Source organism: Bos mutus, chromosome 12 (genome assembly GCF_027580195.1).
Source record: "Bos mutus isolate GX-2022 chromosome 12, NWIPB_WYAK_1.1, whole genome shotgun sequence".
NCBI classification, from domain to species: Eukaryota; Metazoa; Chordata; class Mammalia; order Artiodactyla; family Bovidae; genus Bos; species Bos mutus.
In genome coordinates, this window is record NC_091628.1 from 2,275,920 (window position 1) to 2,302,746 (window position 26,827).

General features: G+C 39.1%; 1 protein-coding gene across 1 annotated transcript in view; it reads left to right on the forward strand.

Annotated features, from left to right (window-relative positions):
- DIAPH3 (diaphanous related formin 3) overlaps positions 1-26,827 on the forward strand; it is a 561,965-nt gene that overhangs the window by 123,467 nt on the left and 411,671 nt on the right. Inside the window, 1 exon segment of the mRNA XM_070380219.1 lies at positions 9,373-9,503. Coding sequence (XP_070236320.1) covers positions 9,373-9,503 — 131 coding nt within the window.

Sequence of the window (26,827 nt, forward strand, 5' to 3'; positions counted from 1 at the left end):
CTTTTCTTCTTCTTTTAAAAAAAATATTTATTTAGTTATTTGGCTGCATTGAATCTCAGCTGTGGCACTTTGGATTTTTGTTGCACCACTAGGTTTCTCTAGTTGCGGCATACAGGCTTCGTTGCTCTGTGGCATGTGGAAGCTTAGTTCTCTGACCAGGGATTGAATCCGCATCCCCTGAGTTGCAAGGTAGACTCTTAACCACTGGACTACCAAGGGAGTCCCTAGGTTTTATTTTCTTAGAAAGAAAAAAATGTCATTTGCTCAGACCTATGATTCTTAAATAGCTGTTTCCCCTACTACTCATTCTTTTTCTTCTGTCTTCCCCATCTAGGTAGTTAGCACTACAGTTGGCTCATGCCTAGTATCTGGGAGTCATTGTTGACTTTTATTTCACCACTGTATCCACATGATACAAACAATGTATGGTACATAGTAGGTACTCAATATATCGTTTAAGTAATAAATAGTAGTTAAAGTTAGTTTTTAAAAAGATTTATTTGGCTTTATTCATTAATTCAGCATCCCATCTAATAAATAGAAAAGCACTCCGAGGAACTGTACAAAATGGAAGGTGTTTACAGAAGGAAGGAGTGGTGTGTAGGGAAGTTTTCAGCAAAAGAAAGAACTTTTTCAGTCCCAGTCATCTCTTCTTTTCAGGGGAAAGGGGACAGAAGCGGGTCTTCTGGGCAGATTGCCTCACTAGTGCTTATCAGGAAATTTCAGATTTGCCTGTTTATAGGTCACATCCCTGGAAAGATTGAAACTGCAATCAAGTCTTGGTTTGCTGTCCTGGGGGCAGAGACTCCATTTTGGGTCTGTTTCTTCTCCTGTTTTTTTTTAAAAAAACCAGCAATGGTTTATGTTCTGCTAGTATCATCACTATCTGAGTATCAGAAGGGCCATCTTATACTTTCTTGATAGTCCTAAAACTTCACATTGATGTCTATTAGAAAAAAAAAGCACCTCTGCTTCAAAGATATTAAAATATAGGGGAAAGTGCTCATGCTAGATTTGATGAAATAGGATCCATGCTGTATTACCTTAGACTTAAGGCTCAACTTCCTGCTCTTGAAAATGGAAACAATGCAGCCTATCACCTAAGACTTCTGAGGTGTAAGAAATAATGTCTACAAACTGCCTGGTGTAATACTGGTGTATTATATATAATTCTAGTGCATCACTTGGGGTCCAGCCAGGCAAAGAAGAACCTCTCCAAGTATGTAAAGCACAGAATTTAATGCTGGGTGTTGGTGACACTGTGACAGAGGTGATGAAAGGACTGGGAAACCCAAGAGAGGACAATGAGACAACCTAGAGGTTAGCAGAAACAAGGAGCTGCCCACACTCCTAATCTGGAGGGACAGATGGAGGAGGTGACGTTAATGGAGCCTGGGGAAGCAGCATCCTGTGGGAGCTGGAACCGTGCAGCATATCCTATAGGAGCTGGGGCTGCAGGGGAGCCTGTGTGCTTCTGGAGACGTGCCAGAGCTCACACAGGACAGGGAAAGAGAAAGCACCCAGCTTTTCCCTCCCTTCTACCTCCAGTCTCCTGCCTTTGACTCCCGTTGGCCAAACCCACACCTGAAGGCAGATGCTCTGGAAGCCTGGGAAGCTGTGTCGTGCAGGGACAGGACAGAGCAGAGCAGAGGGCAGGGATGGGATCTGCAAAAGGGAGAGCGGATGTTCCACAGAATTAGGGCGAATGGGCTTGTATGCGCATCCTAGTTGCAGTTGTGTCTGAGTCTTTGCAGCCCCCTGGACTGCAGCCCACCAGGCTCCTCTGTCCATGCGATTCTCCAGGCAGGAATACTGCAGTGGGCTGCTGTTTCCTTCTTGGTAAAACAGGTTTGGGAAAACCTTTATTCTGATCTGATACAGTGGCATTCTGAGATAGATTTCCAACCTCAGGCATGTTCTCCTCTGAAATCTCATGAGAGCTTCTACGCAGACAGATGCCATTCTGCGTCACTGAGCTCACAGCTTGGCCAGAGTGGAGGTGCAGTGTGGCAGAGTCAGGACGACCAGATTCTGCTCTGGGCTCTCCAGGGCTTCTGAGTGAGCTTTGTAGAGGGCCACAGTCTCTGCACTCACGCTCGAAAAACGGAAATCATAGCTCTCAGGCGGCTTTCTCTCGCCTGTAACACACTCCACTTGGCTCTTCATCTTTGCAACCCCCTGTCTAGAAGTCTCTACAGTGTTTTTTAAAGAAAGGAGGGAATAGTCTAAGAAAATAGATGACGTACCCAAGGTCACAGAATTGGCAAATCTTAAGGAATTCAGTCTCCCCTCTTCCCACGCCAAGGCCGCTGGTTCTTTTTTTTGCCTGGGGCATCTTCTGGTCCAGGAAGGCTTGTGCAGAGAAAGGCAGGAGTGACACCCACTAAAACCCTGTGGCACCTGGTGGTGTGCTGCGTGCAGTGTGCTGAATGGCGTGGCAGTAGAGGGTGACCTGCTGGGCTTGGCTGGCGTAGGACGCACCCACCCTGGGGAGCTCAGGGTCGTCTGCTGGCTGGTGTCCGGTGCCTCGGTGCCTGGGGGCAGTTGGAAGCCCCTAAAGTCCGTCTAGTCATGGCTATGGTTTTCCCAGTGGTCATATATGGATGTGAGAGTTGGACTGTGAAGAAAGCTGAGCTCCGAAAAATTGATGCTTTTGAACTGTGGTGTTGGAGAAGACTCTTGAGAGTTCCTTGGACTGCAAGGAGATCCAGCCAGTCCATTCTGAAGGAGATCAGCCCTGGGTGTTCTTTGGAAGGAATGATGCTAAAGCTGGAAACCCCAGTACTTTGTCTACCTCATGCGAAGAGTTGACTCATTGGAAAAGACTCTGATGCTGGGAGGGATTGACTGGGGGCAGGAGGAAAAGGGGACGACAGAGGATGAGATGGCTGGATGGCATCACCGACATGATGGACGTGAGTTTGAGTGAACTCCTGGAGATGGTGATGGACAGGGAGGCCTGGCGTGCTGTGATTCATGGGGTCGCAAAGAGTCGGACACAACTGAGTGACTGAACTGAACTGAACTGAAAGTTAGTTTAGTACAGAGTGGTGAGTGTTTTGAAAAAGAAATCCATAGATAAGGGCAAGGACTCAGTTTGCGTGGCTTAGAGAAGCCGGGTCCTGGTACGGTAGTTTCGGCGAGGTGCTACTGATGCCGGGGGAGCCCGTGCAGGCGCGCAGTGTGGTGTCGAGGTGAGCGCGCTGAGGCGGGGAGTGCCTTACGACAGTGCGGAAGCGGAGGGTTCAGACTGGACAGACTGGACGTGGTTCAAATAGAGAATTCTCTTTTGCCAGTAAGTTTATTCTCTTTTGGCCAGCGTCTGTTGGAAAAGCCTGTGTACTGCTCCGTTTCAGATGCTGTCTGTAACCCCTCGTTCTCTACCCAGGCGCACTGGTGATAGTGAACAGCTCTGCTTTCTTGTCTTCAGTCACCGTGGCCCCAGAGGAAACACTGACAGGTTGCTCTTGGTCTTTCCTATAAAGGGAAACATACACTGTGTTCTATTTGTTTGTTTGTTTGACTTCTTTAACTCAGCATAGTTTTTGTGTTCATCTATCTTGTTGCACTATGTAGTGAACTTTTTTTTTACTGTTTCATAGTATTCCAGTGTATGGGCTTCCCAGGTGGCTCTGTACCCACAGAAAATCTGCCTCAGTGCAGGAGACGCAGGCGATGCGGGTTCAATCCCGGGGTCAAGAAGATTCCCTGGAGGAGGGCATAGCAACCCACTCCAGTATTTTTGCCTGGAGAATCCCATGCACAGAGGACCCGGGTGGGATACAGTCCGTGGGGTCGCAGAGTCCGATACTGAGCATGCTTGCACACACTCCACTGTATGGCTATACAACACCTTGCTGATGAGTATTTGCATTGTTCCCAGTCTTTGGCTTTTGTGAATAAAGCTGTTCTGAATGTCACAGGGAATTTTTTCCTCTCCTGCTTAATAACTCACTGTCTACTTGCTGAGTCAGTATGTATTTAACTTTAAAAGAAATCTCTAACTGTTTTGTAAAGTGCTGGTGCCATTTCACGTCCCCACTAGTTGTGTGGAAGCATTCCAGGTGCTTCACACCCTCACCATTCTAGGAGGGGTGTAGGATTATTTTGCTTCTTGTTTTGTTTTGCAATTCCGATTACAAATGATCCTGAATACTATTTCTTGTGCTTATTGCCCATTCATATATCGTCTCTTGTGAAGTCTTTTATTCATGTTTTTAATTGGACTGCTTTTCTTATTACTGTTGAGTTGTAGGAGTTTATTAAATGGTCTGAATAGAAATCTTTTATGAGATATATTTATATTAGGAGATGAAGTCTCCTGTGGACCCTAGATATTCCTGTATATTCTTTCTGGTTATGCCAGCAGTGCAAGGCCTGAGGATTGTTTATCCAGATCATTTTTCAGGATTGTGTTTACAGTGAATCAACCTTAGAGATCACCTTAGAGAGGATTTCCCTTGTGGCTCATCTGGTAAAGAATCCGTCTGCAATGTGGGAGACCTGGGTTTGATCTCTGGGTTGGGAGGATACCCTGGAGAAGGGAAAGTCTACCCACTTCAGTATTCTGGCCTGGAGAATTCCATGGACTGTATAATCCACTGGGTCTCAAAGAGTCGGCCTGAGCAACTTTCACTTTTACAACCTTAGAGATGAAGTTATATCTCTGTGGATAATTAATGGGCTTGTTCACTGTAGAAGTGGTGATTACCCTAAGCTCAGGGTTCTTCTCTTGTGATATTGAATACGATCCCTTGCATGTGTAGACATCCATCATCAGCGATCTCTGCATCATCTGTTTGGGACTTCGTTTGGGTTGGGGAACCAACATGTGTGACAGAGTCCTTTTGTCACTAACTCAGAAGTCTTAAGTTTTCTCTCAGTACTCGTGAAGCAGTAACAGGCTAATTTAGCTCGTATATAGAGTAGAATATTAGACTCTGCATAGTTCTTGCCATGTATTGCAGTGTTTTCTCAATCTGTGGCTTACATTTCCTTTTAATGAAACTGTCTTAATAAAAGAGTCTTTTGAGAAGTGGAAGATTTACATTTTGATGAAATCCAATTTTATAGTTAGTGCCTTTTGTATGCTAAGGAATCTTTGCTTTCCCCAGGATAGTGAAGGTTTTCACTATGTTTTCTTCTAGACATTTTTTAATTTTAGCTTTTTTAGGCTCACATTCTTTCATATGGATGTTCGGTTATTCCAGCACCAATTATTGAAAAGATTGTTAATACCCAATTGAATTGCATTGAGATCTTTGTGAGAATCATTCATTACATAGATTCAAGTATATTTCTATACTTCTTTCTGTTAATTCTACTTTGATTACTGTAGCATTTCAGTAAATCTTGAAATCAGATGAAATGTCCCCAACTTTATTTTTTTCAAAATTACTCTGTTGTAGGTTCCCTGCATGTCCATATTAATTTTAGAAACTGCTTCTCAATTTCTTCAAAAAAGCTTGCTGGGATGTTGATGGTTATTATATTGACTTTGTAGATTATTTTTCAAAAGCTGTTTTTCTTAATGGATTTCTGGAGATTGAGTCATCTGATCCATGAACATGGTATAACATTTTCATTTATTTAGGTCATCTTGTCTCCACAGTGTTATAGTTTTTAATGTATAGATAGTTCTCTTCTTCTGTTAAAATTTTTCTTAATGATTTTGTATTTTTTGATGTTATTAGAAATGGTTTATTTAAAAGTTTTGTTTTCCAATTGCTGATAGTATTTAGAAATAAGAATTATTTTTCTATGTTGAGTTTTGTTCTATGACTTTGGTAAATTCCTGTAGATAATCATCTTGTTTGCTTATAGACAGGTCTACTCTTCCTTTCTAATCTGTGTGTGTGCTGTTGTTATTATTGACCTTGCTATGTTCCTGAATAGAATGATGGGAGCCGACATTGCTTCTCATATTCCCAGTTTTAGGGGCAGCCAACTTGTTGATTTGGCTAACAGGAAATTATAGTAGTTGGAAGACTTTATGAATGGAGACATTCTGTTCATTGAGTGCCCTATTCTGTGTCCCTAAAGCAAATTAAAGCATTGTTAAGGTTTTTGGATGCCTGTGCTCATCTCTCTAGGAACTTTGTTGTGAGGATCCCATAGAATGTGAATTCAGCTAGCTCTCATTTCATGGATTGGCATCATTTGGTTCAATTTAATTTACTTATAACTGTAGCCAGAGGGAGCTGCTGCTAAGTCGCTTCAGTTGCGTCTGACTCTGTGCGACCCCATAGATGGCAGCCCACCAGGCTCCCCTGTCCCTGGGATTCTCCAGGCAAGAACACTGGAGTGGGTTGCCATTTCCTTCTCCAGTGCATGAAAGTGAAAAGTGAAAGTGAAGTCGCTCAGTCGTGTCCGACTCTTTGTGACCCCATGGACTGCAGCCTACCAGGCTCCTCTGTCCATGGGATTTTCCAGGCAAGAGTACTGGAGTGGGGTGCCATTGCTTTCTCCAGCCAGAGGGAGGGAGAGTAGAAATTCTAATGTTTTTATAAGTCTTTATATTTTTAAGTCTTTATATTTTATATATTTTATAACAGAAGTCCAAGGTAATATTGAAAGGTTACAAGTTTAAATATATCAGAATAAGCACATAATTTACATATATTAAGTAGCTCTCAGAAGAAACTGTTCAGGGACTTAAAAGTGGCTGTCTTTGTGAGATAGGATTAAGAGGTGGGCAGGTGGCTTTTTACTTATTTTAAAAATACCTTTATATCACTTTTAATCCAAATGCACTTATTGCTGTTATTCTTATATTTTAGAAGTATTTTCTTTAAATACTGGGGTTTACCTAAGTATTGTTGAAGGAAACCATTCATCTATTCAGTCTTGGTTTATTTTGATTCTACCAAAGTTGTAATTCTTTTCAATAATAAATTCAGAAAGGACTACAAAAGATTATCTAGTTTAACCTCTATTGATATATATTTGGATAAAATTATTGGCCTGGCAGCCTACATCAGAACCTTGAAAAAATTTACGATACAATCAAACTAAATGCTCATTAATAATGGTGTAAATTAGGTAAGTGGTAGAATGTTAATCATGGAAAAAGGCATGGCAGTCCACTCCAGTATTCTTGCCTGGAGAATCCCCATGGACAGAGGAGCCTGGCAGATGACAGTCCGTGGGGTCACAAAGAGTCGGATGCAACTGAGCAGCTAAGCACAGCACACAGCACAGCGTGTTAATAACAGTCTGTAGGCAGAAAGAAAATAATTTTCTTTGGGAATTAAGTGTTAATACTGGACTATGTTCTTTAAATATTACTCACTGATAAAATATCATATTTTTATAAGTATGAAAGTTTATATATTATATATAATGTAGGAGAAAAAATACTTAAGACATAGAAATATCAAACTAATAGTTATTTTTAGACACTTTTTCTTTGTTTTTCTGTTTTCCAAATTTTCTGTGTTGAATAAGAAGCAGATTCATAATTTAAAGCAAAGAGATGGATAAATGATATACTGGTACAAGTTGAATATATTCTCTTTTTAATGAGAGATAGCATAGTCACTAATTTAAAAATCTGATATTTTCAGTTTTCTCACCATTTCATTTTTATTTTATCATTTGTTCTTTGAGATTTTGCCCTGAAATTTTCTTTAGTAAATTAGGACTTGCTGACTATGAAAATCACCTGTTTACCAGGGCTAATTTGTTTTGCTTTATGGGAATGTTTCCTTGTGCAACAGTGTAGCAAAAAAATGAAAAAGAAATGGGAAAAATACATCTAATTTCCTACCATCCCAACGAATCTACTTTTGGACATGTACAGATCCTTTCCTTCCCCTTGGATTTATAATCTGTAATTTAAATAGAATTCTGAAGTTTATTGTTGGTTGGACATCCTCATGTTTAGACGTCCATCTGTTAGATGGACATTCTCATGTGGTCCATCTGGACCATACACGTACACCTGTTCAACAGGTCTTTCTGCTTCTGATGCTTCGGATCTCAGAGTGGAAGTCCAAGTTCTTTGGTGGCCTATAAGGCCTACAGTCCTCTCCATCACAGATCTCTTTCCAGACTTCTATAAGGTTCAAGCTCTCACATCCTTCAGACTTTGATTCTAACATTCAAGTTTGAGTCCTTAAGAGTCTTCTCTGGGAGACTTCTTTGACCACCCTGTTTGAAATTCACCCCACTTCCTATGCTGCTTATTCCTCCTATTACTTTTTTTTTCCTCTGTAGCACTTAACACTATCTACATTTGGATGTATTATAATTACTTTTCAGTTACTGTCTGTCTTTCTTTACCCTTCCCTGTGGAGAGTAAAGTTCTGTGCAGGTAGCGATTTTTGTCTCTTGTTCACTGGTCTTTTTTCAGCACTTAGGACATTGACTGGCACTTACTAGGGAATTAACGTGTGTTGAATAATGAGTGAACACCAGCTCTTCTCATCTGAGTTTCATACTGCTGCTGGTGTGATGAGCTGTTTGTGGAGTTGTGCTCTACTGCTCTACGACCTGGCCTCTCATTTTCAATTGTATGTGCTTTCGTATATTTTTTGGGGGTGTGCTCATGTGTTATATTTTTGTCTGAAAGGTATTCTTGACTAAGTTTTTGCCTCCTTAACTCTTCTTTACTTTTCCCTTTGCTTCTTCCCTTTTCTCTCTGCCAAGTTGGCTCTTCTTCCTTTGAACCTTTGGTGTCATGTTAGAGAAATTAGGAGCTTCCCTTGTGGCTCAGATGGTAAAGAATCTGCCTGCAGTGCAGGAGATCCAGGTTTGATTCCTGGGTCAGGAAGAATCCCCTAGAGAAGGGAATGGCTACTCAGTCCAGTGTTCTTGCCTGGAGATTTCCATGGACAGAGGAGACTGGTGGGAGGAGTCCATGGGGTTGCAGAGTTAGACGTGAATTAGCGCTAGAGGAATTAGACTGCACTGAAAAGTACTGTTTTTTTTTTTTTTGCTTGGGTTTCTCCTTCCAGACTTAGGTATTGATAATCTCTGTGTCTGTAATGCCTTGAACTAGGTGCTTAATGATTTACAACTTTTTCTGTATTGCTTAGAATATTTATTTTAATGGAGTTATTCTTATATTGAGGTTTGGTTTTATTTTGCATGTTCCTAAAACACATTGGTATATTTTTGGATATTTCCTTTGTTTTCTGTGATAGTCTGGATTTGACAAGGCCATTATTTTATAATTTGAAAACCTGTTGATGATATGTTGCTATGTTTCATGGATACCATGGATTATGAATTTATAGATTTATGGGCAGAAGTAAGGAAATCATTCTCTCGAAATATTGCTGTTAATGTGAAAGGTGCCATTAATGCAGTTGTAACTATTTTAATAATCTTCACACAGCATGAATTCAGTTTTTTTAACTTATTTTTCAGGGAAGTCTTAAGAGTAATCGACAGATCTCACCTCAGGAATTCATCTATGAACTGAAGATGGGGTCTGCGGATGAGAGACTCTTCACGTACCTGGAGTCCCTCCGCGTGTCTTTGACAAGTAATCCTGTGAGGTAATTTGTCTATCTGAACATGAGGGCATGTTACTGAATTAAACAGATGCTATGATTTGTCACTTTTATACTTCATGGTGCCTGTGAATAAATAGCTGGTCTATCTCAACAATTTCTCAAGGCAACAATTGAATACATAATATTTATATGCGTGTGGAAATATAGTCTCAATATACTTATTGTGTTTATTACTGAGTAATATATAGCTTTAAAAAAATCATGCCTTTTTTCCCTTAGAATTTTAAAAAACTTAAGCTATTTTTCAAAAGAGAATTAATCATGATCAGAAACTATTGATTTAATGTGGTTGAGTTTCACTCTGAATTTTGGCATTGTGTATATACTGGCTCATTCCTGTTTGACATAGCAAGAAATGCCAATAACTGTTTTTTTTCTTTTATTGGAAGGGGTATCTTTATAGGAGCCCATAGGTTAGTGTTGTGAAGTTTAGCAAATAAATATATAGGATGCCTGGCAAAATCTGGATTTTAGACATACTTACACTAAGAAATTATTTGTTATTTTCAGAAATCCAGATTTCACTAGGTGCCCTGTATCTAGCCATACTACAGTAGGTTCCTTGATAAACCAATTTTTAGACTTTTTAGCCCAGCATAGTCTTGAAAAATTTTAAATAGGGGTTGTTATAAAATGAGCAGTCATAGAATTTCCAAGCTGTAAGAGTTGAAGGTAGGTTAGTTTTGATTTCTTATTTGTATAATAAATGAATGCTTATTTCTATGTAAATATATATATATATATATAAAATATATTCTAGTCTTCTCTCTATATGCATATATATGTGTATGTGTGTATAAAATGTAGATAAAGGGCCAGAGGGCCAGAATGACAAACTATATTTGGAGGTTAATGATATGTAAAATAATTTTTTTGATATTCTGATATTCTGGATATTTCTTAATTTTGGCTACAGTAAGATAAAAATCCTTGACAGTATAATTTTTAAAATAAAAAGACCCTACCTGCTGAGAGACATGAGAGTGAGGTTTAACTAAGGAGTATGAAGAGTGAGCAAAGAATCTCTATTATTTCAACTTTATCTTTATTTTTCCATATTTTACCATTTTAGTCTATTCTCTAGGGTATAAGGAGAAGGAAATGGCAACCCACTCCAGTACTCTTGCCTGGGGAATCCTGTGGACAGAGGAGCCTGGGGGGCTGCCCTCTATGGGGTCACACAGGGTCGGACATGACTGAAGCGACTTAGCAGCAGCAGCAGCAGCTAGGGTGTAAATTAATGGTGGGCGTGAGACCAGGGACTTCATGTCTTAATATTTATTTGACAGGTGTAGTCATATATGAAGAGTTCTGGTTTCCAGTTTAATCTGTACTGTTAAATGTTTTCATTTAAAAAATGTTGATGAGCACCTGCTGTTTTCTAAGTACCATCTTAGATGTGTGGCTTGAATAAACAGCAGAGTAGGTCCAGGCCCTGTTTTTGTAGAGTTTAAATGTAGGAAAAGGATATGTTGGGGTCAACTGAGGAGCTATACTCATTTTCAGTTTATCTCCAGCCACCTGACACTGGAGATAATCACAGAATTTCAATGTAATTAGAAGTAGACTCTGCCATTACCTCATCTTCTTATTTTGAGTATTTGAACATGTTAGAGAAAAAAGCTGTGAGAGGACTGTCTGTGTGAATTCAAGCATATTACAATGGATTTAGTATTTCCTGTGATTCTACCTAAAGGCACTGGGAGATGATGCTGTATGTTTCATTTGAATCTTGTTTCAAAAATAAAAGTTTGTGGAATTATTTCCTTGAGACTGGCCAGTTCTAGAATGTATTATCAGGAAGTCACAAGTATTTGTTTCCTATGAAATAGTATTTTTGACTGGAAAGAATAGAAAACCATATTATTAGGGAAATGTTTCTGAAATCATGGTGCTTCATGTAGAAGGAAACTGAGGTACTCAGGAACATTTCTGTGCCCAGTGCTCCAATGAGAGGAGAAACTGAGTTGAACATGTGAAATGTGAATCTGTGTCTCTGATCAAATCTTTGGACTTTGCAGTTATGATGCAGTTAGCCGTTAAAATCAATTTTTCATATTTTCTTTTTAATACATTATGTGATTAAATTTCAAGAGAGAAGGAATTCTAACTTTTTGTAAGCTTTTGAGATTATTATTAGATCTGTAGTATTACTGAGAAAATCAGAGTTAAATTTTTTAATGTCTGTGAATACAGTTGAAAAGTAAAGTAAGCAAGTGAACTGATTAATAATGGTTTTGGGTCAAGATTTATTTAAATCAAAAATCAAGGAAAAATTAGGAGCAAACCCCCCACCCCACCCTGGCGCCCCATCCCTGATATGCAATATTTTAGAGCCATTCATCAACCTCTGAAACTCTGCCTAGTGATTATGAAATATGTTATCCTTTGACTATCTGGATAGGGAATTAAGTGTAAACTAGTGTTTAAAATACCAAATTATTTGCTTTGTTTTATGAAGAGTTGATTTGAAGATCACATAGTTCTTCTGTTTGAAGTTTTATTGATTATTCAACATTCTTAAGTACAATTTTGAGCTTAAAGACAGTTCCTTTGTAACGTTTTAGTTGATGTCCACTAAAAGATGAGTCAACAACTATCTTTACACTTTCAAATATATGGATGTAAAGATGTAAAAAGTAGATACTAGTATCATTATGATTGATGTGCATTTTAGTCCGTACTCATCTTTGCAAGTAGCAAATTATAGAATGCATCTTCATTTGCCCAGTTTGACGTGCCTGTCAAGAAAAAGACTTCTGTCTCAGGAACAGCAGTCTTCTTGGATCTTTGTGTTTTGTGACTTTTAGGCATTAGTTTCTTTTATTCACAGTTAATGTGTACATTTTGAAGTTTACTGTTACTATTTTACAAGATACCATTTGGTTAGAAGATTTGTAACAAGATTTTGGAACTAGGTTTGATTAAGTTAATAACTGAAACTTTGAGAAAATCACTTTAGGAAATTTTTTCATAAGATGTAAGTTGGTAGCTCAGCTGGTAAAGAATCTGCCAGCAATGAGGGAGACCTGGTTTGATCCCTGGGTTGGGAAGATCCCCTGGAGGAGGGCATGGCAACCCACTCCAGTGTTCTTGCCTGGAGAATCCCATGGACAGAGGAGCCTGGCGGGCTGCAGTCCATGGGGTTGCAAAGAGTCAGATGACTGAGTGAGTAAGCACATGTTTACTGAAAAGCAGGTAAGCAGTCTGTGTGTGTCATTATTCCATTTAATCAGTATGTTTGGAATGTAGGTTTTCTGCATTTCTGGGCTTGAAAACACAAAACTGGTAGGAGAACTCACTTTTGGAATTGCTGAATGTTTCGTGCCGTGCGCCGCATGTGTGAGAACAGAGATGGAAGAGCTTGTGGTGAGTGATGAGATCACTATATTCCTTCTTGTCAGCCTGATCTGAAGAAAAGAAGTCAAGACCCAAATTTGAAGTTACTGATAGCTTGACTTACTATAAAAATTATTTGTATAAAATGTTTAACATTAGAAAGGCTACAGTGACACAAATACCCACTTTTCACTGATGAGGCTACTGATGAGGCTAACCTGCAGAATGTTGCCTATGACTTTGAAGCTTCCATGCCCCCCTCCTCAATTCAGATCACTTGAATTTTGGATTTATCATTTCTTTCTTTGCATTGTAGATAATCATGTATGTGTCCCTGATATTCTTCTTGGTTTTTAGATCTTTTGATCTAAAATGATCTAAAATTAAGTACTTAAATGGCATCATCTTCTGTGTTTTCTTTGAAGACTTTCATTTTCCTCTCAGTTTTTATGTATTTATAGCTGTTGTGTACAGCTACTCACATTTCATAACAAGCATTTTTCATACCTTTTTCTTATATTTTAAATGCTATCAGTTCAGTTCAGTTGCTCTATCGTGTCTGACTCTTTGTGACCCTGTGGACCACAGCACACCAGGCCTCCCTGTCCATTGCCAACTCCCAGAGTCTACCCAAACCCATGTCCATTGAGTCGGTGATGCCATCCAATCGTCTCATCCTTGGTCGTCCCCTTCTCCCACCTTCAATCTTTCCCACCTTCAGGGCCTTTTCCAATGACTCAGTTCTTCGCGTCAGGTGGCCAAAGTATTGGAGTTTCAGTCCTTCCAATGAACACGCAGGACTGATCTCCTTTAGGATGGATTGGTTGGATCTCCTTCAGACCAGGTCTTCCCAACACCACAGTTCAAAAGCATCAATTCTTTGGTGCTCAGCTTTCTTTATAGTCCAACTCTCACATCCATACATAACTGCTGGAAAAACCATAGCTTTAATTAGATGGACCTTTGTTGGCAAAGTAATGTCTCTGCTTTTTAATATGCTGTCTAGGTTGGTCATAAGTTTTCTTCCAAAGAGCAAGCATCTTTTATTTCATGGCTGCAGCCAGCATCTGCATTGATTTTGGAGCCTCCCCAAATAAAGTCTGTCACTGTTTCTAGTGTTTCCCCATCTATTTGCCATGAAGTGTTGGGACCAGATGCCTTGACCTTAGTTTTCTGAATGTTGAGCTTTAAGCCAACTTTTTCACTCTCCTCTTTCACTTTCAGCAAGAGGCTCTCTAGTTCTTCACTTTATGCCATAGGGTGGTATCATCGGCATATCTGAGGTTATTGACATTTTTCTCCCAGCAATCTTAATTCCAGCTTGTGCTTCATCCAGCCCAGTTTTTCTCATGATGTACTCTGCATATAAATTAAATAAGCAGGGTGACAATATACAGCCTTGACAATACTCCTTTCCGGATTTGGAACCAGCCTGTTCTAGTCTGTTAGAACCAGTCCAGTTCTAACTGTTGGTTTTGACCTGCATGCACATTTCTGAGGAGACAGATCAGGTGGTCTGTTAGTCCCATCTCTTGAAGAATTTTCCACAGTATGTTGTGATCCACACAGTCAAAGGCGTTGGCATAGTCAGTAAAGCAGAAGTAGATGTTTTTCTGGAACTCTGTTGCTTTTTTGATGATCCAGTGGATGCTGGCAATTTCATCTTTGATTCGTCTGCCTTTTCTAAATCCAGCTTGAACTTCTGGAAGTTCATGGTTCACATTGTTGAAGCCTGGCTTGGAGAACTTTGAACATTACTTTACGAGTGTGAGATGAGTGCAATTGTGCAGTAGTTTGAGCATTCTCTGGCATTGCCTTTCTTTGGGATTGGAATGAAAACTGACCTTTCCCAGTCCTGTGGCCATTGCTGAATTTTCCTAGTTTGCTGGCATTGAGTGCAGCACTTTCACAGCATTATCTTTTAGGATTTGAAACAGCTCAACTAGAATTTCATATCCACTAGCTTTGTTTGTAATGATGCTTCCTAAGGCCCACTTGGCTTCTCATTCCAGGATTTCCGGCTCTAGGTGAGTGATCACACCATGATTATCTGGGTCATAAAGATCTTTTTTGTATAGTTCTTCTGTGTATTCTTGCCACCTCTTCTTAATATCTTCTGCTTCTGTCAGGTCCATACCATTTCTGTCCTTTATCGAGCCCATCTTTGCATGGAAAGTTCCCTTGGTATCTCTGATTTCCTTGAAGAAATCTCTGGTCTTCCCCAGTCTGTTGTTTTCCTGTGTTTCTTTCACTGATAGCTGAGGAAGGCTTTCTTATCTCTCCTTGCTGTTCTTTGGAACTCTGATTTCAAATGGGTATAATCTTTCCTTTACTATTTCTATTTAAAGCATTCCTTTAAGTAGTATATGAATACTTTTTAAAAAAAAATCTTGTCTGATAATCCTGTGTTGACTTTGTAATTCATATCAGTTTAGAAATATATTGGAATTTATATGATGTTTCCCTTCAGAATTTCAGCTTATGCTGCTTTTTCCGTGGTCCTCTTCTTCCTCCTTCTGTTCGTAATTCTCCTATTCTTCTCTGTATTTTTTTTCTTCTTCTTGCTCAGATTCTTTTAATAGATTTAAAATTTCTCGTTTTATTTTTCTTCTTTTACTAATTTGGAAGACTTTCTTTTTGATCTTAAATAGAAGAGAAGTTTAACATCCACATACTTAGAAAGGAAACTGCTTGCATGTACTTTAAGGAACAGAAGAAAGCAATATCTTTTCTTCTGAACCTAAAATACATCAACACCAATCATCTTCTCTTAATTTGTATGCTAGTTCTGTGTGATGTTTTAATTTTTTCTTTTTTCATATTGTAAATTAGCTGTCTTTTCTACTGAGATACTTCCCAGGTGATGCTACTGGTAAAGAACCTGCCTGCCAGTGCAAGAGACACGGGTTCGATCCCTGCTTCTGGAACATCCCCTGGATGAGGGCATGGCAACCCACTCCAGTATTCTTGCCTGGAGAATCCTACAGGCAGAGGAGCCTAGCGGGCTATAGTCCGAGGGATCCCACAGAGTTGTACACAACTGAAGAGACGTAGCATGCACACACGCACCACTAATATATGCTGCAGATAAATATTTATATGTGTTTATATACACATACTTATCATTTGGTTTTGGTTCATCATTCTTTTTTTCTAACTTTATTTTTGTTTCAAATATATCATTATATTTCCCTAGTGAGAGTACTTCAGTGGTAAAGCTTTCTTTTGTTTGAAAGTGAATTTCTTTGCCTTTACTTGTTTGAACAATAGTTTTCCTAAGGGCATGAAATTATTTGACCTTTTCTTAGTCAATTGAAGATATTGATACCGTTTTTCTTCTTTGTTACATTGCTTTTTTGAGAGGCAGGTTCTTTCTCTAAAACTCGTTCTGTTCTAGGTAATCTGCCTTTTCTCTCTGGCTTTATTATATCTTGTTTTTGATGTTCTCTAGTTTGTCCTGTGTGTCAAGGTGGATTTTTTTCTTCTTTATTTTTACTAGGGATTTTTTTGGGTTTCCTGGGTTGAATGGTGTCTTTAATAAATTCTGTGAAAATATCAGTCATTGACTCTTTGAGTATTGACTGCCCTCCCCATTTTGTATGTTTTCTACGTTCTTACTCCATGTAGTGTTATTTCCTAACCTCTTTGAAGTTTTGTCTGTTTGTTTCTCTGTACTGTTAATATATTCTAGTTTCTTAATTATTTTCTTTTCCATTGTCTAATCTGCTGTTTAATTTGTATGTTGTATATTAAATTTCCACTCCATTATAATTTCATCCCTAGACGCTTGCTCCTTGGAAGAAAAGCAATGACCAACCTAGACAGCATATTAAAAAGCAGAGACTTTACTTGGCCAACAAAGGTCCGTCTAGTCAAAGCTATGGTTTTTCCAGTAGTCATCTATGGATGTGAGAGTTGGACTGTAAAGAAAGCTAAGTGCCGAAGAATTGTTGCTTTTGAACTGTGATGTTGGAGAAGACTCTTGAGAATCCTTTGGACTGTAAGGAGATCCAACCAGTCCTTTCTAAAGGAGATCAGTCCTGAATATTCACTGGAAGGACTAATGCTGAAGCTAAAATGCCTAATACTTTGGCCACCTGATGCGAATAACTGACTCATTGGAAAAGACCCTGATGCTGGGAAAGATTGAAGGAGGGTGGAAAAGGTGACGACAGAGGATGAGATAGATGGTTGGATGGCCTCTCTGACTCAATGGACATGAGTTTGAGTAAACTCTGGGAGTTGATGATGGACAGGGAGGCCTGGCATGCTGCAGTCCATGGGGCTCACAAAGAATCGGACATGACTGCGCAGCTGAACTGAACTGTAAACTGTATCTTTATTCATAATTTTTGCTTTGTTACTTTTGTCCTATTTATTATTTCTCTAAATATATTACACATTTTATATTCTTTGACTGTAATTCCAGCAAATAAAGGTTTCCTAGGCCTACTCCTGGAGGTTTTTTTTTTCCTGCTTTACTTGTTTCTCGATTGTCTGTGTGTTTTTAAGTTTAGAATGTGTCCTCCTATTCCTTGGAGCTTCTTCTTTGAGATTTATTTTGAAGATATTTTGAATTAATCTAAATGATTAGTCTAATGAAATTTTTGTTTTTCTATTACTGAGTGCATAGTGACCGAGGGCTGCCTTAAAATAAATTGATTTCTTTTTCCCTCCATATACATATGCAAGGTTGGGTTATGAATTATCAGAAGACATTTGCCTTGATGTCCCTCTTTATTGGATTGTCTATTGCTGGTCTCTTTCCTACTGAAGGTGTGGCCTTCTGAGAGCCTTGTGTGTCTCAGGCTTGATGGTGGCTTGAGGCTGTAATTCTTGTCTCATTCGCTCTGCTCAGCTCCCACAAAGGAGATGTTGGGTTTCCAGGGCTTTATGTTGGCCCCAGAGCAAATGAAGTTTGAGGCAGGCTTTCCTGTCAAAATTTTTTTCATTCTCTCAGGTCCTGCATTTACTTTAGTCCTTTTTTAGTATCTTTCTTTTGTTTGGCCTCTCAAGAACCTTCTTTATGACTCATCCCTAAATCCCACAAAAAAGAGACCTTTTACCATTTATTCAGTTTCCTGTAATGCAGCTGCTGTCCTCTTTGACATGTGCAAAATACTGGGTTTTACGGCAATACTAATTACACTTCATTTTTACTTTTGTTTTCTGAACTATGTTAAAAAAAATAGATACAGAAAAAGAGCAAGGAACAAAATCAGCTGTACTGCTGGAAAATAGAGTGAAAAACAAAACTGGGACTTGAAGGTGAAATGTACTTCTTAACTTCTTTCCACTGAATCATTTACCGTGTTGCCGTAGCTAGAAAGACCAGGAAGCTGCCGGCCAGAGTCCTGTGCGTGTGTGTTTTGTGTACTTCATCAGGTTGATAAATCAGTTCTTCTTGGGGAATATTCTAATAAGGAGATGAAAGGAGTGGCCAGAAGTAAGCCTTAATGTTGTTTTCTGGGAAATATAGAAGAAGACCTCTCCCCCTGTAGAAGTGAGGGAGGGTGGATAATATTCTTATTAATAACATGCTCTAGTTTGTTTTCATTCTCATGATGTTTCAGAATTTTAAATTAAGACGTGAAATATAAAGTTTCTTAAGAAAAAAACCAGCCTTAGAAAAATCAGCAAATTGTGCAGATTTACAGTGATAGTCACAGTGATAATTTCTGAAATGGGCAAGAGAAGTAAACGTTTTCCTTGGAGATGTACATTCTTGTAGTCTTCCTGTCTTGCCTTTTCCTGCCTTTTCTCTCTTTCTCTTCCATAGTTACGTCAGGAAGATATGCAATGCAGGTGACTCTGTGTTTTCTTTCCTATGCTGTTCACTACAGTAGCTATCTTATGGCTATTAATTAAAATTTAATGAAAAAAGGCAACATTTCAAGTGCTCAGGAGGCACATGTGGCTAATGACTTCCATGTTGGACAACACGTATGTACTGCTTCTGTTGTATTTTACTAGATAGTGCTGCTTAAATGCTTTGGTTTTTCTGAGTTTTTGTATATATACATAAAGATATCAAACATTTCTTTGATATGTTTATTACATGGTTGCTATGTTCTCAAAGTTATGTTCAGGACTGTGAAAATACATAAGGAATTAAAGTCTGAAAGATTAAAGGGTATTTTTTAAAACCTCCAAGGATGAATGAATATTCATGTAAAGAGAATCAAAGAGTGATATAAGGCAGCGGTCTTCAACGTTTTTGGCACCAGGGACTGGTCATGGAAGACAGTTTTTCCACGGATGGAGGGAAGGCAGTGGTTTGGGGATGATTCATGATTCACATGATTACATGTGTTGTGCAGTTTATTTCTATTATTCTTATATTGTGGTATGTAGTGAGAAGATTAAACAGCTCACTGTAATACAGAGTCAGTGGGAGCCCTGAGCTCAGGTGGTAACTCGAGCCCTGGGGAGTGGCTGTAAAGACAGATGAAGCCTTGCTGGCTCTCCCACTGCTTACCTTCTGCTGGTGCTGGCTGGGGACCCTGACCTAAGGGAGGCTGCCTACACAGGGACTACTGCCTTAGCAGTATATGGCTAAGGGAGTGGGCTTCATAGCAATGTCCAGAGCCAGAAAGGAAGGGAGAGGCTGGGGTGACAGGCCGTGCTGTAGCTGTGGTCTGTGGTAGCTTTACTGGGGCTGCCTGTAGTCAGGATGAGGGAATCACCAATACGGCACATCCTGGAAGTCATGGAAACATCCTCTTTGGTAGGTTGAACATATTAGTGAGGTGCATGTTTCTTTTAAACGGAATTTTCCTCACAGATGTGCATACATTTACCTCTTAGAAGCAATTTTTCCAGGTTGTTTTCCAATAAGAAGTCAAAGTGAAAGGTAGGATGTTACTGTTCTTTACCTCTTTAGGTACTGCCATATATGTTAGGATATGTCTTTTATTATTTTGTGTAAATGATCATTCAGGATTCATAACTTTTATGATAATATTGCTTATTAAAGAAATATTTGTTGAAAATGACCTCTAATTTTAGGCCATTTTGCTGTTCTTTCTGAAGTGGTTGAAATGAATGAAATATTAATGAAAAATGCCCTGGAAGAAAATAGCTATTAATGTTTTCAGGTGCATACTAACTTGATATTTTTGAAGGGCAAGCTATTACTTCCCAGTGCATTCACAGCCCGTCCAAAGCTGGTGTCATTTTTCTGAGAGCCTCTCTGGAAGACTCAGTGTTCCCCCGTGGTTGGGAGACTTTGTCCTTTGTGTATTGTCATTCATACTGTGGCTTGATTTTGGCTTATTGATATATTAAAATGTATTATAATTATTTGGTTGTGAAGTTAACTTTGCCTGTACTTAAAGCTTTGACTTTGAAGGCAAGGTTAACAATAAAAGTAGAGTACGTTGAAAATAGAGTAATTGCTTTTAACAGAGAAATACGTATTTTCTGCACAAGGTGAATAGAGCATATATAGCTCAATTTATACATGAGCTGAAAAGTCCTAGAATTATAAAGTGCTGCCAATGTATTTTAAAATATGTCTCCCAGTCTTTTTAAAATAAAATATAAATTGCTGTTTGAATTGCCAAGATTAATTTAAAAAATCCTATTCAAATATTAAGTCAGTTACAGTATAACATAGGGTCTCAAATTTTGCTTTTAAAATAGAGTAATTTGATATTTAGGCATAAAAGGAATAATGTATGAATGAAAACTAATTATTTGTAAAATCAGGTTGCTCTTTGCTAAGTCACTTCAGTCGTGTCCGACTCTGTGCGACCCCATAGACAGCAGCCCACCAGGCTTCCTGTCCCTGGGATTCTCCAGGCAAGAACACTGGAGTGGGTTGCCATTTCTTTCTCCAATGCAGAAAAGTGAAAAGTGAAAGTGAAGTCGCTCAGTCCTGTCCGACTCTTCAGGACCCCATGGACTGCAGCCCACCAGGCTCCTCCATCCATGGGATTTTCCAGGCAAGAGTACTGGAGTGGGGTGCCATTGCCTTCTCCAGGTTACTGTTTAGAAGACTACAAAAAGTTTTATGCCATAACAATTTGGGAAAAATACTGCTATTAATCTGAAACAATTTCTCATGTATCTAGAGACAAAATATAAGAAAATTACTTCTTTCCCATGATAACTGTCTCCATTTTCAGAGAATGTAAACCTTCTGTCTCAAATCTGTAACAGCTATCAGTATGATGTTATTTACTGAATACTTTGGTTTCTTTGGTAAAGATAAATATTTTTAGTGGGAAATTATTATATTGTAGGCACTAAAGCTTCTAGTTACTTAGTATCCTACATACAAGAAAATTAAATAGTTTAGTTCTGAGACTAATTTTTTGGCCTTGTTACTATGTGTTAAAATATATTGCTGTGTGCATTAAGTAAAGGATTTAAAGTATGATGATCCTTGTGTTGGTATTCCCTGACATATCTGTACATAAAGAAATATGTAATTGTACATAAAGAAAGGCAAGAGAAAGAAGTTTCAATTTTCATGATTCAGAAAACCATATAGAGTAAATGCAGTTTTATATTGCTGCATATTTCTAGTTTTTTTATTACAAAGGGTAATGTACATCAGAAAGAAACAGGTATACTTTTCATATGTTGAACATCCTTTGTGTGTTAAAATTTATAAAAGAAAATTATAAAATTATAAAGATGTATAATTACAAAAGAAAATATTTTGTTAAAATTTAGAAAAGAAACATTGAATTTTGATTAATTTAAATTTAAATATCCACTTGTTACTTGTGGTTACCCTGTTGGACAGCACTCTTGTAGAGATCCGAAACTCATATAATTTTACCGCTGCTCTTGTTTTGAGCCTCTGCACTCTTACGTGTGGATATGGCGCTCCCTTTGTCATGCTGTGAAGTTCCGAGGTGGGCAAACTGTTCCACTGTTGTAGAGCCTTAATGTGGGGCTCAGAGGAGAAGATCAGAGGCAGGTTAAACAAACCTGCATAGTGATGAAAGAACAGGGAGATTCAAGCGTGAAAGGAAGTGACATGAGCCTGGCTTGCTCGTTCTTCAGGATCGAGGGCAGGTATTTGCGTGTTTCTGTGGACCTTCCTGTTACAAAGCTAGAAGAGATGCAGGTGCTTCTCCTGGTTCTCACACTGCTGAGAGTCCGTCTGGAGAGGAATGTCTTAACAAACATTAAAGAGTAAATGGTACCATCAGGTGTGATCTCAGTAAGTTCTTAGGTATGTGGTATGGATAACATGCCCCTAGAGTACAGCAGAGGGTGTATTAATCTACCTGGGTGAGGTCCCACAGTACCAAGAGGCATACTGGGGAAGGACGTAGAGAATAGAAGTTAATGAAACAAAAGAGGTCATCAGTCCAGAAAAAATAAGGGACCCACAGTGAAACTTTTAGGTGGAAGCTGGTCAGACTCTATAGTCTGTGATGCCATCCAACCATCTCATCTGTCATCCCCTTCGCCTCCTGCCTTCAACCTTTCTCAGCATCAGGGTCTTTTCCAATGAGTTGACTCTTCATGTTAGGTGGCCAAAGTATTGGAGTTTCAGCCTTAGCATTTGTCCTTCCAATGAATATTCAGGACTGATCTCCTTAAGGATTGACTGGTTTGATCTCCTTGCAGTCCAAGGGACTCTCAGGAGTCTTCTCCAACACCACAGTTCAAAAGCATCAGTTCTTCAGTGCTCAGACTTCTTTATGGTCCAACTCTCACATCTGAACATGACTGCTGAAAAAACCATAGCTTTGACTGTACAGACCTTTCTTGGCAACGTGATGTCTCTCCTTTTTAATATGCTGTCTAGGTTTGTCATACCCATCTTCTAAGGAACAAGCATCTTTTAATTTCATGGCTGCAGTCACTGTCTGCAGTGATTTTGCAGCCCAAGAAAATAAAGTCCATCACTATATCCATTTTTTCCCCATCTATTTGCCATGAAGTAATGGGACTGGATGCCATGATCTTCATGATCATGAGGATGCCATGATGTCCTCTTTCACCTTTATCAAGAAGCTCTTTAGTTCTTCTTCGTTTTCTGCCATTAGGGTGATATCATCTGCATATCTGAGATTGTTGATACTTCTCCTGACAATCTTGATTCCAGCTTATGATTCCTCTAGCCCAGCATTTTGCATGATGTACTCTGCATATAAGTTAAATAAGAAGCATAACAATATACAGCCTTGTCATACTCCTTTCCCAGTTTTGAACCAGTCCCTTGTCTGGGTCTAACTGTTGCTTCTTTGAGCCAATGGAGAAACTTAAATTAGCCAGAGTTCAAACAAGAAGGATGCTACTGGGAGGGATTGGGGGCAGAAGAATAAGGGGATGACAGAGGATGAGACAGCTGGATGGCATCACCGATGGCATCACCGACTCGATGCACATGAGTTTGGGTGAACTCCGGGAGTTGGTGATGGACAGGGAGGCCTGGCGTGCTGCAATTCATGGGGTCACAAAGAGTCGGACACGACTGAGCGACTGAACTGAACTGAACTGAACCAAGAAGGAAACTTGAATTGATCCTCGAAAGATGAGATCATTCCATTTGTTACAGAAGAGGCAGTTCTGTAGAGGGGAGCCTTGTGAGTGAAGCTAGGAATGACCTTGATAGAATCAAGGGCAGATTATGAACTTAATAATTAAGTTTATGAATTGATCTGATGTAGTGGAGAAGTATTGAGCAGTAGTGGCGAGTATTTAGAATGGGAGCAAATAATGGAAGGTCTGAAATGTGGTAACAGTTTTTCTTTCCATGTATGTTGGCTGTCAAATTAGTTTGTACTTGAAATGAATAATTTAGTTAATGCTTTCCTAAAGAAAAATACGTTTGATACTAAGAAATTTACTTACTAACACTTAAACTATCTGATAGTTTTAAGCTATTTCATTTTCTGCAGTCTGTTTCTTTTAATGGTTGACAAGTTTTGAATGGAGTGCATAGTGGTATGTGTGTATGTGTTCAGTCGCTCAGTCACGTCCAACTCTTTGTGACCCCCTGAGCTGTAGCCCACCAGTTACTCTGTCCATAGGATTTTCCAGGGAAGACTACTAGAGTGGGTTGCCATTTCCTACTCCAAGGGATCTTCCTGATCCAGAGATGGAAGTGTCTTTTATGTCTCCTGCATTAGCGGGTGGATTCTTTGCCACTGCACCACCTGGGAAGCTCACCCAATGGTATATATTATTTTAAATCCATAGTTCTCTTCCTGCGGTTTCATCTAAAGATAAAGAACTCATGTTTCTTGTATAAGGTGGTTCATTTTTTCATCATTGCAGTTAGTCTGCTTTTCTTTTAAGTTTATCTGTAATACTTTCTCTGAGCATTTTATCCCCTTTAATATATTGTAGCTAAAATAACTATGAGAATGGGTTATTCACTTTGTTTCTTCATTATCTCATCTAATATTAGAGGGGGGTGAATAGTTTTAAGTACATAATTTCTTTAAAAGTTAATTCCTAGAAAATATGCATATTAATTGTTTGTATTTTGAAGTTTGGTATGTTTTACAGTCAGAGCATTATTTAGTTCCTGAATTCCCTGTCTGCCTGTATAATATAGTGTAAATTTTGTGGATAGACTATTGAATGGGATGTGGGTGTGTTTGTTTTGCCCTGCTGGGCATGTTAATTGCCTTGTACTCTCCCCTAGAACTCTTCATCTTAAGTGTTAATATTTAGTCACCTTGCTAAGAGTGGGTGAGAATGAAAGCTTAAAATAAGCTATAATTATATTCAGCATTGGTGATATAGTGCTCTGACAGAGGAATATAAATTGGATCTGGATATTATACGTATTAAAACTGACCTTCTAAGTTTAAGATCTGAAATTTGTTTCTTTGTTACATGTGGCCAGTAATATATTTTTTCCTCTTTCAAGAACTCCTTATATTGATTTTTAGCAAAATAATTTTGTATTTCCCTAGGCATTAGTGGAAAATTATTATTTTTGGTAAGTAAAACATAGTGTCTTAGAGCAAAAAGTATAAATTCTTGCCTGGAAAATAAACAGTACACGAAAGCAAAATGAAAGAGAAATGAACAGCATCACCTGTGTGCAAAGACACTGTAACTGCTGGGTGGAAGTGGGGGTGGGTAAGGAAGCGCCCTTGTTTACTGCCGTGGGGCTCATTTAAAAGTGTTGGTAAAGTAGGGAACCATAAACTGAATGATTCATGTATACCCTTAGTGGGGTTTTTTTTGATTCACAACATCAGCCTGCATTTTGCTCCTGGACATGAGGCGTGGAGCCCAGAGCTCTTCTTGCGGGGACACAGGCTGCCTGCCCGAGCCACAGCTGTGTCGTTGTCCTTGTGGCGGTGTTGTCTGTGGAGCAGAACTGTGAGGGCTCTGCAGAGCAACCTGAGTATACAGTCCTTACTCTTAAAGAAAACTTCTCTTTGATCTCTCCCAGTAAGTTTACACTTGTGTCTACACCTACTTCTATGGCACTTTTTAAATGTCATCTTTTAAAAAGTGTTTGCAAAGCATTAGACTTAGTTTTCATAGAAACAGCAACTCTTCCCAATGATTTGTTGTCTGTGTAATTTAGATTATATAATAAGAAGTGCAACTTGCAAAAATGGGTTTGGAAACAAATCCAACTGATTCTTAGTGGGAGCAGAAGTCTGTGGATGTAGGGAGTGTTCATTTTGCCATGGATGTTAGCCTGTATTTCAGACATGAAGAGGAAGCCAGTAGGTAAGTAAGTGAGCTGATTGGGTAGGAGATAATTAACAATGTGTTTGTGTGGCTCTGCATACATGACTCATTTCCAAAATATGAACAAGAACATGTACTTTTGAAAAAAAAGTAGAAAATATCATATTACCATATGGTAAAATACCATATTACCATATCTACTTTTTAAACTTCACATATGTTAGCATATTTCCATAGCAAGTTTGTAGGCATAAAAGTTTCTTTGATTAAGGATTTTTTCCTAGCCCATGCCATGTTCAGTAGTTATCTTACCTGCTGCTTTAGCATCCTTTTTTTTATGTTTGTCCTAAAGCTTATTTTAATTGTTTTTCCTTCAAATTTCTGCCATCAAATCTTTGTCCCCTGTTATGTTTATTTTGTCTACTCTTATCACCCTTTTTCTTTTTTAATTCTTCTGCAATCACTGTTTTACTGTTCAGAGTTATTTATAAACTGGTCTTGAATTGAGCTTTTTAATGGTTCTTTTTGGTTTTTGTTTGAGCTCACTTGAGCAGTTGATCCCTGCCTCTTATCTATTTTCTCTTTCCACATGATTTGTATTTTTTAAAAATATTTTTTATTGAAGTATAGTTGCTTTACAATGTTGTGTTAGTTTCTGGTGTGTTCCTTAGGATTTATTAGGTCATCTTCACTGTCTTTTCTCAGGTGCCTTGGTGGAGAGTTTCTTTGTATTCTCACATGTTAACTGTAGATGCTTCAGACTTGTGTTTCTAAGAAGACAGAGTAGGTACACTTTTACCTATTCCTCCCACTAGGCATAACTAAAAGAATAAGACATTGTATGTGAAATAAATCCCTAGTGACATATAGGCTAGGAATCTTGGGACCCAAGAGATAACATGAAGGTGAGCTCTCTGGATTTTCTTTTGCCTCTTCTACCCCAACTTTGGACCTAAAGAAGTCAGCAAGCTAGAAACACCAGTAAGCACAGACAGAATTCCGATAAAAGGCTGCTGTTTACTCTTAAGCCAAAGGGCCATGAAAAGGCAGCCGGCAAGATAGAAAGCTATGATACTAACCGGTGCAGGCCTTCTGAGGACCACAGAGGACAACCCTTGCCTCACCCAGCCCTCCATCAGAGCCTGCTAGAGCCCTGGACTCAGAGCCCCAGGCCGCAGGAACGCGGAGCTCGTCTCTCCCCACTGTGGGGGCGCCATAGGATGTCACGGAGAGTCAGAACTGTCTCCACAGTCCAGTAGTCACAAGCTCGCTCTCCTCTCCACCTCCCATGTTGGTGCCGGTGGAAGTTACGTGCAGAGCATGAAGAGGCAGTCCTG